Genomic DNA, 22061 nt, shown 5'->3' with positions numbered 1-22061 from the left:
TCCTCCTCCTGCTGCTGTATTTATCCTCCTGCTGTCAGTGGTCCCACCGCCAGGGTCCACACAATACATTGCCTGCTGCCAGTGCCACATGTCACTCCTCCTACTGCTGCTGTATTTATCCTCCTGCTGTCAGTGGTCCCACCGCAAGGGTCCACACAATACATTGCCTGCTGCCAGTGCCACACGTCACTCCTCCTTCTGCTGTCAGTGGTCCCACCGCAAGGGTCCACACTATGCATTGCCTGCTGCCAGTGCCACACGTCACTCCTCCTCCTCCTGCTGTATTTATCATCCTGCTGTCAGTGGTCCCACCGCTAGGGTCCACACAATACATTGCCTGCTGCCAGTGCCACACGTCACTCCTCCTCCTACTGCTGCTGCTGTATTTATCCTCCTGCTGTCAGTGGTCCCACCGCCAGGGTCCACACAATACACTGCCTGCTGCCAGTGCTACACGTCACTCCTCCTCCTGCTGCTGCTGTATTTATCCTCCTGCTGCTGTAGTTATCCTGCTGCTGTCAGTGGTCCCACCGCCAGAGTCCACATAATACATTGCCTGCTGCCAGTGCCACACGTCACTCCTCCTCCTGCTACTGTATTTATCCTCCTGCTGTCAGTGGTCCCACCACCAGGGTCCAAACAATACATTGCCTGCTGTAAGTGCCACACGTCACTCTTCCTCCTGCTGCTGTAGTTATCCTGCTGCTGTCAGTGGTCCCACCGCCAGAGTCCACACAATACATTGCCTGCTGCCAGTGCCACACGTCACTCCTCCTCCTGCTGCAGTATTCTCCTGCTGTCAGTGGTCCCACCGCCAGGGTCCACACAATACATTGCCTGCTGCCAGTGCCACACGTCACTCCTCCTCCTGCTGCTGTATTTATCCTCCTGCTGTCAGTGGTCCCACCGCCAGGGTCCACACAATACATTGCCTGCTGCCAGTGCCACACGTCACCCCTCCTCCTACTACTGCTGTATTTATCCTCCTGCTGTCAGTGGTCCCACCGCAAGGGTCCACACAATACATTGCCTGCTGCCAGTGCCACACGTCACCCCTCCTCCTACTACTGCTGTATTTATCCTCCTGCTGTCAGTGGTCCCACCGCCAGGGTATACACAATACATTGCCTGCTGTCAGTGCCACACGTCACTCCTCCTCCTACTGCTGCTGCTGTATTTATCCTCCTGCTGTCAGTGGTCCCACCGCCAGGGTCCACACAATACACTGCCTGCTGCCAGTGCTACACGTCACTCCTCCTCCTGCTGCTGCTGTATTTATCCTCCTGCTGCTGTAGTTATCCTGCTGCTGTCAGTGGTCCCACCGCCAGAGTCCACATAATACATTGCCTGCTGCCAGTGCCACACGTCACTCCTCCTCCTGCTACTGTATTTATCCTCCTGCTGTCAGTGGTCCCACCACCAGGGTCCAAACAATACATTGCCTGCTGTAAGTGCCACACGTCACTCTTCCTCCTGCTGCTGTAGTTATCCTGCTGCTGTCAGTGGTCCCACCGCCAGAGTCCACACAATACATTGCCTGCTGCCAGTGCCACACGTCACTCCTCCTCCTGCTGCAGTATTCTCCTGCTGTCAGTGGTCCCACCGCCAGGGTCCACACAATACATTGCCTGCTGCCAGTGCCACACGTCACTCCTCCTCCTGCTGCTGTATTTATCCTCCTGCTGTCAGTGGTCCCACCGCCAGGGTCCACACAATACATTGCCTGCTGCCAGTGCCACACGTCACCCCTCCTCCTACTACTGCTGTATTTATCCTCCTGCTGTCAGTGGTCCCACCGCAAGGGTCCACACAATACATTGCCTGCTGCCAGTGCCACACGTCACCCCTCCTCCTACTACTGCTGTATTTATCCTCCTGCTGTCAGTGGTCCCACCGCCAGGGTATACACAATACATTGCCTGCTGCCAGTGCCACACGTCACTCCTCCTCCTGCTGCTGTATTTATCCTCCTGCTGCTGTATTTTCATCCTTCTGCTGTCAGTGGTCCCACCGCCAGGGTCCACACAATACATTGCCTGCTGCCAGTGCCACACGTCACTCCTCCTCCTGCTGCTGTATTTATCCTCCTGCTGTCAGTGGTCCCACTGCCAGAGTCCACACTATGCATTGCCTGCTGCCAGTGCCACACGTCACTCCTCCTCCTGCTGCTGTATTTATCATCCTGCTGTCAGTGGTCCCACCGCCAGGGTCCACACAATACATTGCCTGCTGTCAGTGCCACACGTCACTCCTCCTACTGCTGCTGCATTTATCCTCCTGCTGTCAGTGGTCCCACCGCCAGGGTCCACACAATACATTGCCTGCTGCCAGTGCCACATGACACTCCTCCTACTGCTGCTGTATTTATTCTCCTGCTGCTGTATTTATCCTCCTGCTGTCAGTGGTCCCACCACCAGGGTCCAAACAATACATTGCCTGCTGTAAGTGCCACACGTCACTTCCTCCTGCTGCTGTATTTATCCTCCTGCTGTCAGTGGTCCCACCGCCAGAGTCCACACTATGCATTGCCTGCTGCCAGTGCCACACGTCACTCCTCCTGCTGCTGCATTTATCCTCCTGCTGCTGTATTTATCCCCCTGCTGTCAGTGGTCCCACCGCTCGGGTCCACACAATGCATTGCCTGCTGCCAGTGCCACACTTCACTTTTTTTTTTTAATTACACCTATTTCTATGTGATTTCCCTTTAAAAAAAATCCTGAATTCGCGAACACAAATTTTTTACCGAATTTTGACCCCGACACCCGAACCGAATCTGAATCCGAACCGAGTTTCGTGGTCGAAGGCGAATTCGAATGTCATGCGGACCCGAATTCGAATGTACCCGAACCGAATTTTGGTACATCTGAGCATGCCTGCCTAGGACTTTCCTCAGTGGCATAATTAAGGAGCTTGGGGCCCCAGGGAAAGTTTTACATGGGACCTCAAGCACTCTATTGTTATGGAGCCCCAAAACCTATCAAAGACAGCTGCAGTGTTAAAGAGCTGGATTTAGAGTAAGGAAACAGCTAGTTAAAGTGTACCAGAACTCTTGAAAATAGGAAGATTTATACATACGTGGGGTTTCCTCCAGCCCGATACTCTCTGATCTCTCCCACGCTGCCATCCTCAGTCTTCTGCAGTGCCGGTCCGGGTCCCCGCATTCCCGTCAGTGAGAGCCAGTCTGACGTAAGAGAAGTGCGCCCTCTACGTATCTTTACAGCAACTGCTGGAGAGATACGCAAAAAGCACCCTTCTCCTGGTAGCATGTATTATTTTAACGCTATAATGGTCAAAAACTGAAAAATATTTGTTTCCATTTTTTTCTTAATATTCCCGTAAAAATGCATTTAGAAAAAAAATTATTCTTAGCAAAAATGTACCACCCAAAGAAAGCCTAATTGGTGGCAGAATAAACAAGCTATAGATCAATTCATTGTGATAAGCAGTGATAAAGTTATTGACAAATGAATGGGAGGTGAAAATTGCTCAGATGTCGAAGGTGAAAAAACACTGAAGGCTGAAGTGTTTAATATATGCAATGAAAGCCTATGAGGTATTCACTTTCACTAGGCTGGTCACTGGGACGACTTGATTGCCGTTGTCATGCAAATACTCACATGTCTCCTGGTTCCGCTGCTGCTGACTGGGAAACAGATCGGTGGCCAGTAGAAGCATGGGGATCTCCAATGGGTTGCCTTTGAGCAATGGGAATCCTTAGAAACAGGGAGGATTCTCACTGGTTCATGGTGAACCTATGAAAATTCTCCCGGTTGCTAGGGAGAATTGGTCTATTGTCTCCAATGAAGAGCCCCTGTCGGCCTAGTGTCTGTGTACTGTCTTCAGGAGGGACTGAGCAAAGGAGTCAGCAGTGGCAGAACTGGGGGACATATGAGTATCAGCAATTGCAGCGCATGGCTGAGCCGATGGAAAACAGGTGGGGCGCATATACTTGTGTGGAATCCGCTCTAATGGGAACCAAGCCTTAAACTCCCTGGCGGTATGATAATTTCCAGATTTTAGGATCTAAAAGCAGTGCATTTTTTTTGCCCGCCTTTAGACCCTAAAACCGTGAAATAATCATACCGCCGAGACAACTGCCGGCCCCTGCACTTACTCACCTCCCTGGGTTCCAGCGCTGCAGTTCTTCGGCTGTACTCCGGGTGGCGCTGTAACCCTATAGCGAAATTGCTGGCTGTCATCATGATGTGAGGCGGCAATCTCACCAGGGGGATGCAGAGCCTTGGAGGACAGGAAGAAGAATGGCTGCCAGCATCTGGATCCCGGGAAGGTGAGTAAATATGCCTGCTGCGCGCCATTGCTCTGCCTTAGCCTCGCAGCTGTCACAAGTCTAGATCGGGGTTACCACTCTGTGCTGCGGATTTCCAACCCTGAGCCAGACTCTGGATTACCACTAGGGAGGTTAAAGTGGACCTGTACTAAGAACTTCCTCTCTGCTCTAAAAGATAAGCACCCGCACAATAACCTTTAAAGAAAAAAAAATTCTTGTTACAACTTATATAACTCCTACAATGATGCTGCAGTGTGATTACTTCCTGGTTTGCTGGGAGCACAGAAAGTGTTAACTTCCTGTGATTACATATCAGCTCAGAATTCAGGAGACAGCTTACAGCTCAAATTGCACTAGCTGATTACTTGCTGAGATAGGAGAAATTAGGCTGTTCTCTATAAGCACACAAAGGGAGGATTTCTCTGTGTTTACCTTGTCTCCTCTGCAAGAGTTCAGGTCTACTTTAAAGGAAACCAGAGGTGAGAGACATATGGAGGCTGACCTATTTATTTCCTTTTAAAGTGACTCTGTAACAAAAATTACAACGTTTTTTCTACCATCCTACAAGTTCCTAAACCTATTCTAATGTGTTCTGGCTCACTGCAGCACTTTCTACTATCACCGTCTCTGTAATAAATCAATGTATCTTTTCCCTGTCAGACTTGTCGGCCTGTGTCTGGAAGGCTGCCAACTCTTCTGTGCTGGTCTGTTCCTCTATGCACACTCCAGTGTGTGTTTTATTTACATAAGCCAGCAGCTTCTCTGCTATCTTATCAGTGATAGAAGAGAGCTGGATAAAAATCCTCCTCTGGCTGTGAAAGTAGCTGGCTGACACATACTGAGGAATTACAAACACAGGCACAGGCAGAGGCAGAGCTGTCTGCAGGAAGCCTGTAATGTTCAGTGCATGAGAGAAGAAGGGGACAGAAGGTAAACACACAAGTGATCTCTTGAGATACAAAAGGAAAGCTGTATACAGCCTGCTTGTGTATGGATGTATTTTCTATGTGTGGACATATTGTACATCAATCTACTTCCTGTTTTGGTGGCCATTTTGTTTGTTTATAAACAAACTTTTAAAAACTGTTTTTGACTACTTTTAATGCGGCGGGGAGCGGCGAAATTGTGACAGAGGGTAATAGGAGATGTCCCCTAACACACTGGTATGTTTACTTTTGTGCGATTTTAACAATACAGATTCTCTTTAAACAATGCACATTGCCTGGCAGTTCTGCTGATCCACTACCTTTAATACTTTTAGCCATAAACCCTGACCAAGCATGCAGATCAGGTGTTCCTGACAACAACAAAAATCTGACAAGATTAGCAACTTGCTTGTGTCAGGTCTGTGATTCAGACACTATTGCAGCCAAAGAGATCAGCAGGACATCCAGGTGACCTGTATTGCTTAAAAGGAAACAAATATGGCATCCTCCATATCTCTCTCACCTCTATATGTCTCTTACCTCAGGTTCCTTGTAACCGCAGCATTGTCACTGTGGAAATAATAGGTAAAAGAATTACCCAGGTGCTAGGCCTGCAGCCAACACGCTTGTTCTATTCTGTTACAACATGACAGGAAGTGTGCACTTCTCACAGCTCTAGACACACACAACACACTGCATACTAACAATAACATTCACAAGTACAAGTCTGCTACATGCTGGTTTCCTTCCACAGATATGGCGGTAAATCACATTCTTTACGGAGCAGCTCTATGCCAATAAATGCAGAATATAAAACAAACCCTGTGAGTATTCTCGTTACTTTCCTTCATTAAAAACAAATCTTTTCTTACTTCTGTGTAGGCAGTTAGCGGCAGAAACTTTTTTTTTTATCTAAACACAAAGAAACACAAAGAAACACAGCGAAACACACACACACACACACACACACACACACACACACACACACACACACACACACACACACACACACACACACACACACACACACACACACACACACACACACACACACACACACACACACACACACACACACACCTTTTCTCCTGAGATACCTCCTAGGACAGTGGTTCCCAACCTTTTTGATGTCGTGACACATCACACCAAATGCTCAGATCTCCGTGACATGTCAAATAGGTATAATAGGAAAAATACTATTAATAACCACGAATGGATGGAAAGATTGCATTAATCTGAATATACTTTAAAATGAAGGCTGGAACCTTTCAGGAATATTAATAAAAACAATCAGTGGGACAGTTAGCCGCCCCCCATCCCCTTTGGAATGATAGCACAGCGCTGACAATTTGCACCTCGCGTTATAGCCGTAGTGCGCCCCCCCCCCCCCCCCCCCCCCAAAAAAAAAAAAAAAAAAAAACACCCTCAGATTCAGTATAGGTAGGTAGCCAGGTATAGGTGACCCCAGTATAGGATCTCATGTGTAGGTTCCCTCAATATAGGTTGCCAAGCATAGGTGCCCCCAGTATAGGAAGTCAGTTGAAGGTCTCCATCACTCCCATAGGTAGCCAGGCGTAGGTTCCTCCAGTATAGGTAGCCAGGTGTTGGTGCCCTCAGTAAAGCTAGCCAGCTATAGGAGCCCCCAGTATAGGAAATCAGATGTAGGTGCCCTCAGTATAGGTAACCAGCTATAGGCGCCCCCTTGGAAGCCGGCGCCCTGAGCGATCGCTCCGGTCAAAGGCCGGCTATGCTGCCGGTATACTAAAGGAAGGAACACTCAAGATAGTTGTGCACAAAGATGCAGCCCGCTAACCCTAACCCTACTGTCCCACTGTCTTCTTCAGAAATAAAATCTATTTTCTAACTAATAATAATAAATAGCAGCCTTTTTTCAGCTGCATGATGACAAATATAAAATATTTTACAATTATTGGAGGAACCCCTTCCCTTCCTTTCATATCGCCGGGACAGAATCCGTCAGACTGGTGGAGGAGATAAAAAATCAAACGCAGGCTGCTACTGATGATGTCACAGGGGAGGTGATCTCAGCTTGTGTGAGATTTCACATAGACGACGCCCCTGTGAGGGAGGGTAGCTGATGACAAACGCACCCATGATCTGATCTAAAACCCCCTACTACGCTCAGAAGTAATGGCTGCCACCTGTATAACCCTAGTTATGGAAAGAGAAGGGTGAAAAGCATGCACTGAAATGCACATAGGCTTGAAGGAGTGTTTATTTATCTTTGTATGTGTCAGAGTGGTGCAACTAAATATTTTGAATTAAAAAAAAAATGTTTGGTTTGGGTCCGCTTTAATTGCCTTTATTCCCGTGCATTACAGCAGAACAGCCATCAAAGTAAACAAGTCCAGCATGATTGTAAATCAAACCTGGTGTTGTGCTTGTGCTCTGGTGGATGAAGGAGAGGTGACCAGGGGATGATGGGACGGCACAACAGCTGTTTCACGCTACTGCAGCACTTGCTCACATGCTTGTCCTGGGTTTCCACTTTAAATATGTCTGATTACATCTACTCTAAATATGTCTAATTAAATCACTTTTCAAACACAAACATTGGCATGTTCTCGCTCACAGGTAGCACCTGGCTAGTTAAATTATCTGCGGGATAAGCTTGTCAGCAATTTAAGGGGCCCATACACTGGTCGATTTCAACTTTCGATCGATTAATTTGATCAACTGAATAGATTGATCGATTTGCGGCCGATTTCGATCGATTTGATCTATCCGACAGGATGGAAGATCTAGGTTGATCTGCTGCCGACAGCAGATCAATGGCCCTTACAGTTGCATTGGATCGTATGGTGCAGTGATGCCTTTAGATCGATTTTCAATGGATTTAATTCTGAAATCTGTTCCTAGTGTGTGGCATACATCAGATACATTCCTGTCAGATTTGACCTGGCAGGCATCTGACAGAAATCTATCTGATGGTTGAATCTGCTGCAAATCTATAAGTGTATGGCCACCTTTAAAGGCAGTGTTTATGCCTCCTAACCACTGCTGTGTGACTTGGGAGCTAGATTACCTGTAAGTTGTTCTAAGCTTTCAGATGGAGGTGAGCAGTACAGGCGGGTCCAAAGCGCTCACCTTTCTGTATTTTTGGGGCAATTCATATAATAAAATCTCCACTGAGTGCAGGGAGGTGGGAATATCAGTGGCCGCATAGTGCTGTATTGCATCGAGCCGTACAACCATGATGGTGTGACCAATTCAGCACAAGTCTAAAGGAGGCCATACATCTGTAGATTTGGCAGCCGATCGACCATCTGATATAGATGAAAATTGGTGCCGTCAAAAGCATGTCCAATCAATGATGCAACCAATTTCAGGGGAAAATTGGTCGCATGTATCGATGCTGGAAAATCTCAGGCCGACATGCTCGATCTGGTGCGAGGCGGTGACAACGTGAGATAATCACGAAAAAAAGAAACCGACGGAAACCACCTGCTGTGAATGTTTTTATGCAGGAAATTCTGTCTCCGTTGTAGAAGCGTACAGACCCCACTATACCCACATTATTATAGCAATGCTTTGAAGGCTGGTTCCCTTACAGATCATGCATACAGGCTAGAACTGCTGGGGTTTTTGACACTTTCGGTAGAAGAAAGAGGTGGGTGGGGTTAGGTGATCTGCTCTATGCTGCAGAAGGAACTCCTACTCTACTGGCAAGGAAAACTACAGGAACCAGCCACCAGGAATTTTGAAAATATTTATTACAAAAAATGGAACAAAAAACAAAAGGAAAAAAAAAATGATGCAAATTTACATGCATTCAAAATAGGAAGTTGACCTGGGGCGTTAAAGGACAACTGATGTGAGAAGAATATGGAGTCTGCCATATTTATTCACTTTTAAACAATACTAGTTGCCTGGCATCCCTGCTGATCTATTTGGCTGCAGTAGTGTCGGAAAACCACCAGAAACCAGCATGCAACATACCATATTGTCAGAAACATCTGATCTGCTGCATGCTTGTTCAGGGTCTATGGCTAAATGTATTAAAGACAGCGGATCAGCAGAATAGCCAGGCAACTGGTATTGCTTAAAAGGAAATAAATATGGCAGCCTCCATATCCCTCTCACTTCAGTTGTCCTTTAACCCCCCTGGTGGTATTCCCGAGCTGAGCTCGGGCTGGGTTTCACTTACCCAGGCCGGTATTCCAGAGCTCAGCTCGGGCTAGCCCAAATCCGGCGCATGCTGCAGTTTCCTGGGTACTGCACACGATCTGCGCTGCCAGCGGGACCCAGGCATCTCCCCTCAGCTGCCAGGATCCCCTTCTGCTACGCTCTTCTTCCAGGCCGAGCGGCGGTGTGTGACAGTGTGGCGTGATGCTTTTTTTTTTTTAATGATCGTCCCTGCCCATATGCATATATACACACATGTACATGTATATACATATATATACACACACACACACAAATATATATGTACCAACCGATGTCTGCCTGGATTTTGACTACTCTCTGCCTGCCTTATTTGTACAGTTTCACAATTTTTAAGTTTATTCATAAATTTAATGAATTCAACAAATTTGTTTTCTAGTCTTTTATTTATGTGCAGAATGTCTACCAGGCTTTTATTCTGACACATCATTGCATTCCAGCGGTTCTGGAGGTGTGTTTAGCTTCTAAGGGTACAATGGTTAATTTGCATATATTCAGCAGTGGTGCTCTGGGAGACATCTCGAGCTCACTCCAACCTGAATTATCGCAAATTCTTTCTGTTTTAGGAAAGCAAACTTTTGTTTTTCTTAACATCTTAGTAAGGGGGCTTTTAGGACCATTGTAGTCCCTTACACACCCCAATGAGTTCTGGGTCACCATGAGCTTGCTGGTTAGTCTGTACCTCTAGGCTTTTATTCTGACATATTTTGGTGAGTTATAACTTAAGAATTAGAGGCCTAAAAATGCACCGCCAGGAAGGTTAAATACACCTACTTTAATTCCTGCACATATAATGAAGCCTACATTACTACAATTGTACACAACGTAATTTGAAACAATTTTCTATCTTCCTGCATTTACAGTGAGCACAGCTGTATTTTCAATAAGAGCCAATCAAAATGTGCTGCCGGATACATTGATGAGGAAAGTAGAGATGGGAAGTTCGGATCTTTTCAATGAGCCGGATGATTCGAATCGGATCATTGAAAAGATCCGGATCTTTGATCCGAATCTCGGATCATTTTACTACGGAAGCATTCGGGGTGAGATGACTAGCAGGACAGGTCTTTCCCTGCTGTGGACAGGAGAAGGGGAGGGGGGTGGACACACAGAGAAGGGGAGAAAGTGGACAGAGGGCAGGGAGTGGACAGAGAGGGGAGGAGGGACGAGCAGAGAGCAGAAATGTTTGCACACAATACCCACATGCTGCAATCATATGCATTACATATATTTCATCTATATGTTCATCTGTGTACTTTCCATGCAAACGTCACACAGTGAAGGAAAGCATTCCCAGAAGATAAGTGCAGCTGTTTAGTGCCGAGTGGAGGAGGATCATTTTGCCCTGCAATCACAGTGCCTGCAGAGTTACTGAGCTGTGCTGAGCTGAGCCAAAAGCTTCCCATGTGATCACTGTGCAGCACTACGGAACAGACAGCCTATAATGGGCAGCACATTGCAGCCAGTATGTGTGCTCTACACATATCTGGCAGTGGCACCCATGTCCCCTCTCTCTCATCTACCTGTCTCCCTGCAAGGCTGCCTCCCATCCAACAGAGCGATCCATCTCAGCTCTGCTTCCAGGACCCCGCTGCCCGCTGAAAGGGGGCGTGTCGCTTCTGGCCCCGCCCCCTTTTGCGATCCGAATCACTCATTTTGATGATTCGGATGATCGACTCATAAAATAGATTCGGATCAAAGATCCGAATCGTTCATGATCCGGACAACACTAGAGGAAAGGTCAAAAAAAATTCTTATTCCCTTGGATCGAAGTGCAGTGTTTGTGGAACGCTTGAGTAATTGTTGTCAGTTGCGGTCATAACATGCAACGTAATGATTTTTTCTTTGATGACAGCGAGTCAGGCAATTGATTTTGTTGTAATTCAACTGCTTTTAAAAGTAGAAACCAAATATTGCAAAATAAAGGAAAGCACAAGCTACAATGTGAGGAACAAATTAAGACTGGCAAAGTCCAAAATGTAAAAAGAAACTACGGTATAAAGCAATTATGACAAAAGTCATAATGTGTCAATATAGGTCGTTCAGCCTATGCACAAGCATACTCAGCAGGGATGGCCCCACACAAAAACAGGTGCAATACAGTGGGATGCGAAAGTTTGAGAAACCTCGTTAATCATCATGATTTTCCTGTATAAATCGTTGGTTGTTACAATAAAAATGTCAGTTAAATATATCATATAGGAGACACACACAGTGATGTTTGAGAAGTGAAAAGAAGTTTATTGGATTTACAGAAAGTGCGCAATAATTGTTTAAATAAAATTAGGCAGGTGCATAAACTTGGGCACTGTTGTCATTTTATTGATTCAAAAACCTTTACAACTAATTATTGGAACTCAAGTTGGCTTGGTAAGCTCAGTGACCCCTGACCTACATACACAGGTGAATCCAATTAGGAGAATGAGTATTTAAGGGAGTCAATTGTAAGTTTCCCTTTTTTAATTTTCTCTGAAGAGTAGCAATATGGGGGTCTCATAACTCTCAAATGACCTGAAGACAAAGATTGTTTACCATCATGGTTTAGGGGAAGGATACAGAAAGCTGTCTCAGAGATTTCAGCTATCTGTTTCCACAGTTAGGAACATATTGAGGAAATGGAAGACCAAACACTCAGTTCAAATCAGGGCTGTGGAGTCGGAGTCGGAGTCGTGGAGTCGGGCAATTTTGGGTGCCTGGAGTCGGAGTCGGGAAAAAAATGCACCGACTCCGACTCCTAATGAATTTGTAACTGTAATTAAAATAGAAAATATGATAAAATGTTCTATTTCTCAGATAATAGTCATTAAAAATAATGTATATATACAGTATATATACAGTAATAGCTGTGCTTAGTCCACAAAAATGAAATAAACCAATCAAAATTAGTTACTTGTGCTGCTTCAATAAAGCAGTCCCCGTATTTTTAAGGTCAGATATACATATCTGATTGTGACTGTATATATGTGTACACAGGAATCTCTTATATATACTAAATAACATCTATGCTGTAAGAATAAAGCCTGATGTGTAGCTGTGTCACTAATAGAGATGGTCAACGAGATGGAAATAATTCTGCATTGATGCTGATTTATGCAAATGTATGCACTCCCTTTGCTGATGAAATCAAATAATTTGATATGTTGTTAAAATTTGGTTTGGTGACTACAAATTAAAGGGTACCTGAGACGGTTGAAAAGTAAAGTTTTATACATACCTTGGGCTTCCTCCAGCCCCCTTCAGGCTAATCAGTCCCTCGCTGTCCTTCACCACCCGGATCTTCTGCTATGAGTCCTGGTAATTCAGCCAGTCAGCGCTGTCCGGCCGCATGCCGCTCCCACAGCCAGGAACATTCTGCACCTGCGCAATAGTGCTGCACAGGTGTAGTATGCTCCTGGCGGCGGAGTGTGTGCATGCGCACTACGCCTGACTGGCTCAAGTACCTGGACTCATAGCAGAAGATCCAGGTGGCGGAGGAGGACAACGAGGGACTGATTATCCTGAAGGCGGCTGGAGGAAGCCCCAGGTATGTATAAAACTTTAATTTCATCTGTCTCAGGTTTACTTTGTTACACAGTAGTACTATACTCTACATATGCACTCCCCACAGAGCTGCAGGGAATCCACTGAGAATGCTGTGCACATTGAACACAGAGGTGTTGTCTGTTTATAATCTCCTCATTCCCCTGCAGAGTACCTGCACATCATTCTTACATGTACCCACAGTTACATTGCCTAGGGCCTGATAGATGTTCTTTGTTCCGGTTTGTACCTTTTACAAGTACTCTTACCAAGGACTAGTTTTAGTCTAAAGGGAATAAATATAGTAGTCTACATATCCTTCTCACTTCAGTTGTCTTGTAAAATTCCTAAGCGTTGGCAGTTAAGAGACGAATTTCATGTTACATACTTTTAATCAACAAAATTGTAATATGCAAATTAGAGGAGTCGGAGTCGTGGAGTCGGAGTCGGTGGAATCCTAAACTGAGGAGTCGGAGTCGGTGGATTTTTGGACCGACTCCACAGCCCTGGTTCAAATTAAGGCTCAAAGTAGCTGACCAAGAAAAATCTCGGATAGACAGAAGTGACGAATGGTGAGAACAGTCAGAGTCAACCCACAGACCAGCACCAAAGACCTACAACATCATCTTGCAGCAGATGGAGACACTGCATCGTTCAACTATTCGGTGCACTTTACACAAAAAGATACTGTATGCGAGAGTGATGCAGAGGAAGCCTTTTCTCCGCCCACAGCACAAACAGAGCCGGATTGAGGTATGCTAAAGCACAATTAGACAAGCCAGCTTCATTTTGGAATAAGGTGCTGTGGACTGATTAAACTAAAATTTAGTTATTTGGGCATAACAAGCAAGGCTGTGGAGTCGGAGTCGAGGCAATTTTGGGCACCCGGAGTCAGAATTGGAGTCGTGGGTTCATAAACTGACGAGTGGGAGTCAGATGATTTTTGTACAATATCCACAGCCCTGCTAAGTATTAGATTAAGGAGTCGGAGCCATTTTGGGTACCCGGAGTCGGAAGATTTTTGTATAGACTCCACAGCCCTGATAACAAGGGGTGTTATGCATGGAGGAAAAAGAACGCAGAATTCCAAGAAAAACACCTGCTACCTACAGTAAAATATGGGGGTGGTTCCATCATGCTGTGGAGCTGTGTGGCCTGTGCAGGGACTGGGAATCTTGTCAAAGTTCAGGGACGCATGGATTCCACTCAGCATCAGCAGATTCTGGAGACCAATGTCCAGGAATCAGTGACAAAGCTGAAGCTGTGCCAGGGCTGGATCTTTCAACAAGACAACGACCCTAACCACTGCTCAAAATCCAAAGGCTTTCATGCAGAGTAACAAGTACACCATTCTGGAATGGCCATCTTAGGCCCCAGACCTGAATATAACTGAAAATCTGTGTTGTGAGTTAAAGAGAGCTGTCCATGCTTGGAAGCCATCAAACCTGAATGAACTAGAGATGTTTTGTAAAGAGGAATAATCCAAAATACCTTCAACCAGAATCCAGACTCTGATTGGAACCTACAAGAAGCGTTTAGAGGCTGTCATTTCTGCAAAAGGAGGATCTACTAAATATACTGATTTTACTTCTTTTTTGTGGTGCCCAAATGTATGCACCTGCCTAATTTTGTTTAAACAATTATTGCACACTTTCTGTAAATCCAATAAATCTTAATTTCACTTCTGAAATACCACTGTGTGGGTCTACTAAATGATATATTTAACCGACAAATTTTATCGTAACAACCAACAATTTATACAGGAAAATCATGACGATTAATTAGGTAGCCCAAACTTTCGCATCCCACTGCAAGTGCAATTAAATGCACTGCCAACCATGTGGGGTGCGAACCCGGAAGAGAAGTCTGGTAGGGGGCGGAGAGGAAGTGTATTACTGCAGGGGCATGGGGGGTACATTTACATTGGGGGGACAGCGGGCAGGGGCGGCGAGACGACAAGGCAGCGTCACAAGGCCGATTGCAGAAAGATTTCATGCTGAAATCGGTCAGGAATCGGCTTGCGTTTTATTACAGTCAATAGATCTCTCTCCGATCAGATTCAAATCAGAGAGAGATCTGTCTATTGGTCAATTGGCTGTCAAAATCGCTTGTTGTATGAGCACCTTAAAGCAAATCTGAAGCGAAAAAATACTTATAATGTATAATTAATTGTATGTGTACTACAGACAATGCCGCACTCGGATTCGACTTGTCGCGGTTCTCTGCCGCCCAGTAACACCACCACATGTCAACACTTAACACACGTGGTGTTACAACCGCTGCAACTTAGCTGCATTTAAATTGCACTGGCAGGCAGCAGACAAGAGGCTGAACTGCTTGGCAAATGCAAAGTTCAGCTGTCCGTCTGAAAGGGGTCTAAGTTGTTCAGAAAAAAGGACTGCATTTAACCCTGTGGATCAAAATACCGCAGAGAAGGTCTTTTGCATAGATAACAACTGACTTTTTTTAACTCTTCCTGTACTGGAAAACAATAGGAGACACTTTTCTTTGCTACTAATATTCTATTAGCTGTACTACACATACAATTCATTATATTAGAAGTTTATTTTCGCTTCAGGTGTGCTTTAAAGGATACATCCAGGAATATTAAAAAAAAAAAAAAAAAAAATAAGATTTACTTACCCGTGGCTTCCACCAGCCCCTGGAAACCTATGTGTCCCTCACCGCAGCTCCGCTCCAACCTGGTCTCCTGGGGTCCCCTCCGTAGCAGCCGGCCAGGTCAGCAGCCTCTGCGCATTGCTGAGGCTGTCATGCGCATGCGCAGAGGCCTCTGGTCTGGCCAGTTCACCAGCTACTACGGAGGCGGCCGGCTGGGAGCGGAGCTGGGGGCGAGGGACACATAGGCTTCCAGGGGCTTGAGGAAGCCCCAGGTAAGTAAATCTGATTTTTAAAATATTGCCGGATGTATCCTTTAACATGTAGGACGTCAGCGCTACAAAAATGCATCCACTAGATGTACAATAACACAATGCAGCACAATGAAGGTGTCAGAGGACTGTTTGCTAATGTCACTAGGTAGCAATGTATTTCCCCATATCAGACAACAAAGTCCATGCCCTGCCAATATATTATGCAAACAGCAAAGCTCACATACACCACTCAGTGCTCAGACACACCAAGAGCTGACCGCCCAGAAGTTTACAAACACTCCTTAAAAGATTGATGAAAGTTGTACATACTGTATATATCTGCTTTACCAGTAACAATATTTACCTTGCAACTAAACAGAACGTACTAATGAAAATGTATAGTGTGGAAGCCAGCCAACAATTGGGAGATTTCTATAGGTTTAAACCGCTCTCTACCTAGTGATGCCAACTGGCTCCAGCATACTGCTGTGGCACAAAAGAGTTATATGCTGGTAAATCGCATCAACACTGCTGCCAAAAATGTTAGTGGGTAAGGTTGTAGCGTGAAATTGCTGAACTGTCTGCCCATGGACTGTTTGGGCAGTTTTTCATTAAAATTTAATTTGGAGCTGGCAAGCTGTGGTGCGCACACAACACCCTCAAATAGGATACTGTGAACAATAGCATGTCGCTCGCATACCATTATTTGCAACCTAGAAGCAAAACACCCACAAATCACACAGATACAACACTCTGTACCCACATCCTAAGTGCTGTGCACACAAAACATGACAAATATAATGTGCACAACTGTAGACTCAAGACACTTTGCTAATAATTAGTGCAGAGTCTAAAAAACAAACAACGGCACGGAAGCTACATACGCAAAGCTGGGAATACACGATGCAAATTCCTGTCGGTGGGAATCGGGCGATTATATTGAACATGCCTCGTCTGTTTCTGATCGAGAAAGTGATTGATTTAGTGAAGTTATCATCTGAAAATTGACCTGTTTATTGATCGGGAGCAGTTTGGACATGTACACACGCTACAACTTCCTGTCCAATCACCTGTCGATCAGATGTGAAATTGCAGTGTGTGTACCCAGCAAAGGGCTGGTTAACACAGGCAGCTGGCGGGACGACTGGAAACGCCTTGTTTAGCCAAATGCTAAATTCTTTTCAGCTACCAAACAGAAAAGCGTTCGCCATCTGTTCGCATTGGATTCCATCATTGTGCTGCGTTTTGTGCTCCTAGGGAGACATGGAACCACAAAATGCAGCCGATGTAAGGCGCCACATGTAGCGTCCAAGACGAGACGACACGGTCTACAGCAATGTTTCTGCGGATGCCAACTGCTCTTACTGTCAAAAAAGCTGTTTCCATTCTTTTGAATGATACAGTGGTAGATCCCTGTTAAATGACACTTTCTTCGGCCGCTGAAAACGTTGCATGTGCCACCCTTGTGAACCAGCTGTAAGCAAGAATGTAGTATCCTCCAAGCTCATGTAAAGATCCAGCATGCTGTAATGCATTGTTCCCCTATTACATTGGAAGCTGCTCTATAGCAACAGTGCTACAGCACAAGTTCTCTGCAGTATACAACTCTGTTGTGCAACACTATTGGTAAACACACCAAAGAAACATGACCCTTAATGATCTTTGCTTAATTGTTAGGGCAACATTTTAGGCCTCGGAAAGTTGTAACTGTTTTAGCAGTGGTGCGAGAGTTAAAGAATAAAATCAATTAAAAATAACGTGGGATTTCCTTTTCTTTGCAGGAATCGTAGGCTAACACACTGCAGCTACTACGAAATGCTGGATACACACGGTTCGTTCCCGCACTCGATTCCCGTCGATGCGCCGCTCGATTCCCGTCGATTTGTTTATTTCTGACATGTCCGGTTCAATGGATTGTTAGGTCGATTTGCCATACTTTACATGGCAATCGACCTAAAAATCATCGAAATGCACTCGGAAATGTTCGGGAATAATCGATTTGTCGGGAATCGAGCGGCGCATTCGATGCGGGAACGAACCGTGTGTATTCAGCATTACCCTCGGGCACCAAGAGCACCTTCAGTAGCATCACACCGCAGGTACTCCTACAGATTAATAGTTACTGCGATGTGATGCCACATGTGTAAATGGGGTCTCAAGGATTGAGAAGCACAAAACGAATGCACTTATTCAACGCTTACGGCCTGAACATACTTGCACTGTTCTGTCCGTTTCTGTGCCAATTTAGGCCTCATTCACACTGCGTTACGCTGATGCTTCTATCCATTACTGTGAATGGGTCAGCTCCGCATTTTGACAAAAATGCAACATTACAACACATTGCTGTGCACGTCAGACAGTGTACTCTATGCACTTCTAATGTTCTTGTGAAATGCACACAGCAACGCGTACAGTGTGAACCAGGCCTTAACATTGATGTGTTGCTGAAATTAACACAGACCCAGACAGACGTGCACAAGTGTGTTCAGCCTCTTAATGATCCAAGATGCCGGATTGCTACGTTACATTGTTAGGCTGCACGCACGCACGCACGCACGCACGCACGCGCACACACACACACACACACACACACACACACCTTGGGGGAGACCTCGCAGAGCGAACATCTTAGCCAAGTTTTTTTTCTAAGGTCTATAAGGTGGCCATACACTTATAGATTTGCAGCTGATTTGACCTTCAGATAGATTTCTAATAGATTTCAGAATGAAATCTATTGGAAATTGATCTAAATGCATTATTGGACAATTAGATCCAATGCAACTCTATGGGCCATAGATAGATATGATAGATCAAATCGATCGAAATCGGCTGCAAATCGACCAGTGTATGGGCCTCTTAACTTGTGTGCAATGCTTCACTGTACAAAGCTAACAGAATGTAAACAAGCACAAATTACCCAGAGGACGTTTACTGTACACACAGCACTCCCAGACAGTGCACCATATACATGTTGTGATATACTGCATGTTGTGTTAGTAGCAGTATACTGCACACAGGCTCTGCACAAACACCGTACAAAGGTAATTTGAATTGAATTAAATAACGCTATGTACACGCACTAGAAAAAAGTTGGTCAAAAAGGCCATTAGCAACCCCTTCGCCTGATGGTCCTTTGCTTATGTAGTGTGTGTAAGGCAGACGCCCTACATTGCTTAAAGGATACCTCCAGGCAACCTGAAAAATAAAAATCCACTTACCTCGGGCTTCCTCCAGCCCCTGGTAGCCGTCTTGTGCCCTCGCCGCAGCTCCGGTGGCTCCCGGTCTTCTCCGCTGCAGAAGCCGTCCTCGCCAGGTCGGCTTCTGGGTCAGCTACTTCTGCGCTCCACCACGCAGGTCACGTGGTCTAGCTGATGTCATCAGGACTGTACTGCGCAGGCACAGTAGTTATGTGCCTACGCAGCACAGTCCCGATGACGTCAGCCAGACCATGTGACCTGCGCAGTGGAGCGCAGAAGTAGCTGACCCAGAAGTCGACCTGGCGAGGACGGCTTCTGCAGCGGAGGAGACTGGGAGCCACCGGTGCTGCGGCAAGGGCACAAGACGGCTACCAGGGTCTGGAGGAAGCCCGAGGTAAGTGGATTTTTATTTTTCAGGTTGCCTTTAAAGTAAACCTGAGATGGGGGGGGGGGGTATATAATAAATGGGTTCTTTTCAGTTAGCCGGGCGCAAACAATAGGTGTCGATAAAACTCCAGCGATCGCTGGCAGCAGTTACATCTTTCCCTACTATCCTTGGCGGAATAGAGGGGGAATAGTAATTAACGCCACCTAGTGGTTGCGCCCGGATAACAGAATAGTAGCCAAAATTGTATACATACCTGGGGCCTCATCCAGCCCCCTCCGGCCAGATCCCTCACACGCCGCCGTTCTCCGCTGCCTACAGCCTCTGCAAATTGCCCCAATAAGTCCTCCGGTCCAGGGCATACTGCGTAGGCTGGCTGTGCGCACTCCCCTGTTGTGCGGCCGTGGCTGGGAGCATAAGGCACAGGTGCAGAATGCTCCCAGCCACAGGACCACGACGGGGAGCACGCACACAGCCCCACTGCGCCAACTGAACGACTTACCTGGGCCAGTCGCGGAGGCTGCAGGCAACGGAGGACAGCGGCGTGGTAGCGATCTGGCCAGAGGGGGCTGCAGGAATTTTTAATATCCCCTGAATTATTGTGTTTTTTAAGCAACTTCGGCTCCGTCTTCTGACGGAGCCGACATAACTCACTGAGCGCCGCTGTAGAAGTGATTGCCATTATTGTGCTGAAAAGCACTGCTCCGTAGTATGTGTATACAGAATACCTGGATATACACGCAGACGGAAGCACAGTGTATGTGTCTAGAAAGTACACAGATATACACCCAGAAGGCAATACTGGGTACATGTATAGAGAGTACGCAGGTATAAACACAGAAGGTGTGTGTGTGTGTGTGTGTGTGTGTGTGTGTGTGTGTGTGTGTGTGTGTGTGTGTGTGTGTGTGTGTGTGTGTGTGTAAATAATACACACATATACAGGCCAAAGGCAACACTGTGTATGTGTATAGAGAGTACACAGATATACAGCAGCAGTGTGTGTGTGTGTGTGTGTGTGTGTGTGTGTGTGTGTGTGTGTGTGTGTGTGTGTGTGTGTGTGTGTGTGTGTGTGTGTGTGTGTGTGTGTGTGTGTGTGTGTGTGTGTGTGTGTGTGTATAAAGAGTACACAGATATACAGGCAGAAGGCAGCACTGTGTATGTGTATAAAGAGTACACAGATATACAGCAGCAGTGTGTGTGCGTGTGTGTATAAAGAGTACACAGATATACAGGCAGAAGGCAGCACTGTGTATGTGTATAAAGAGTACACAGATATACAGCAGCAGTGTGTGTGCGTGTGTGTATAAAGAGTACACAGATATACAGGCAGAAGGCAGCACTGTGTATGTGTATAAAGAGTACACAGATATACAGGCAGAAAGCAGCACTGGGTATGTGTATAGAGAGTACAGACAGCACCACTGTGTATGTGTATAGGGAGTACACATACATGTATATACAGGCAGAAGGCAGCAGTGTGTATGTGTATAGAGAGTACACAGATATACAGGCAGCACTGTGCATGTGTATAGAATACACAGATATACAAGCAGAAGACAGCAATTGATATGTGTATTGAGAGTAATGGGTATGTGTAAGTACAGAGAGTACAGAGCAGAAGGGAGCACTTTGTGTAAAGAGAGTACACAGAAGGCAGCCCTGTCTATGTGTATAGGGAGTACACACACAGAAGGCAGCCCTTTATAGAGGTACACAGACATACAGGCAGCCCTGGGTATACAGAGACATGTGCAGTGTGCTGGCACTGGGCGGGTGTATGCAGGAAGCGCACTACTCACATATACACAGCTCAAGCACGTAGGCGTAGTAGGACCAGCACACGACCAGCGTGATGAACACTACCGGGATCCATCCGACCACCCGCTGGCAGCAGCGCAGTACATGAGACGGCGCCATCACCACCCGCAGCTGCCGGTGCCGAGCAGCAACTGTCACTGGAGGGGGCGGGGCTCAAGGCATAAATCATTCTCCGGCCACTCCTACTCACTGACGTCACCGCCCCGCCACGTCACGAGGGAGTGGGGAACTAGTGCTGCTGAGGGAGTGTGCGGGCGGAGGATGGAGCTGCTGCTTCTAATGAGGGCGCTCTCGGGGAACCCCTGCCTGCTGCTCCCGGCTGTCCTGCCTGTGGGAGGTCTGCCCCTAGCGGGGACAAGCATGTCCTCACTCAGCTCATAGCAGTAACACATCCAAGCGAGGGGACTGCATTCATTGGCTAATCAGCAAAATATTGATGGTTTTCGTTTATTTTGTGCTGACATGTTGCCCACATTGCGTTTATTTTCTGGTGTCTGGGGTAACTGTTGCTGCATTTATTATTTAATGGTCAGTTGGCTATGTATGCTGCTTTGCGGTTACGGTATACTATTAAATAGCATCACACAGTTTCTGCACACCCTTGATGCGAATCCTCGTTTGACCACATCATGGCGTAAACACTGCTTTCTTATGCCTCGCTGTTACATCATTTCATTAGCTCCGCCCATACAATGTCATCTATGCGCGCCGCAGGCCCCCCCCCCCCCCGCCCCAGGTTGACCCCACAAAAATCGGGTCAATCTATGGTTGGAAAGTTAACTGAGGACACCAGGGTCCCTGATCAGTAAGCCAGCACCTATTCAGTAAGGAGTCCTTGAGCAGGACTGCCTAACACTGCTACTGCCTACTGAG

General features: G+C 46.3%; 1 protein-coding gene across 2 annotated transcripts in view; it reads right to left on the bottom strand.

Moving 5' to 3' along the window:
• Positions 1-21316, bottom strand: part of ZDHHC20 (zinc finger DHHC-type palmitoyltransferase 20) — a 124240-nt gene extending 102924 nt beyond the window's left edge. For both annotated transcript variants that reach the window (XM_068266954.1, XM_068266955.1), the window contains exon 1: positions 21170-21316. In XM_068266954.1, the coding sequence (XP_068123055.1) occupies positions 21170-21287 (118 nt within the window). In that variant the 5' untranslated portion in view covers positions 21288-21316. The remainder of the gene's footprint in view (positions 1-21169) is intronic.
• Positions 21317-22061: the final 745 nt, after the last annotated feature.

The sequence above is a fragment of the Hyperolius riggenbachi genome, chromosome 2 (genome assembly GCF_040937935.1).
Source record: "Hyperolius riggenbachi isolate aHypRig1 chromosome 2, aHypRig1.pri, whole genome shotgun sequence".
NCBI classification, from domain to species: domain Eukaryota; kingdom Metazoa; phylum Chordata; class Amphibia; order Anura; family Hyperoliidae; genus Hyperolius; species Hyperolius riggenbachi.
The sequence above is the reverse complement of the archived record's forward strand: the minus strand, read 5'-3'. Positions and strand labels throughout refer to the sequence as shown.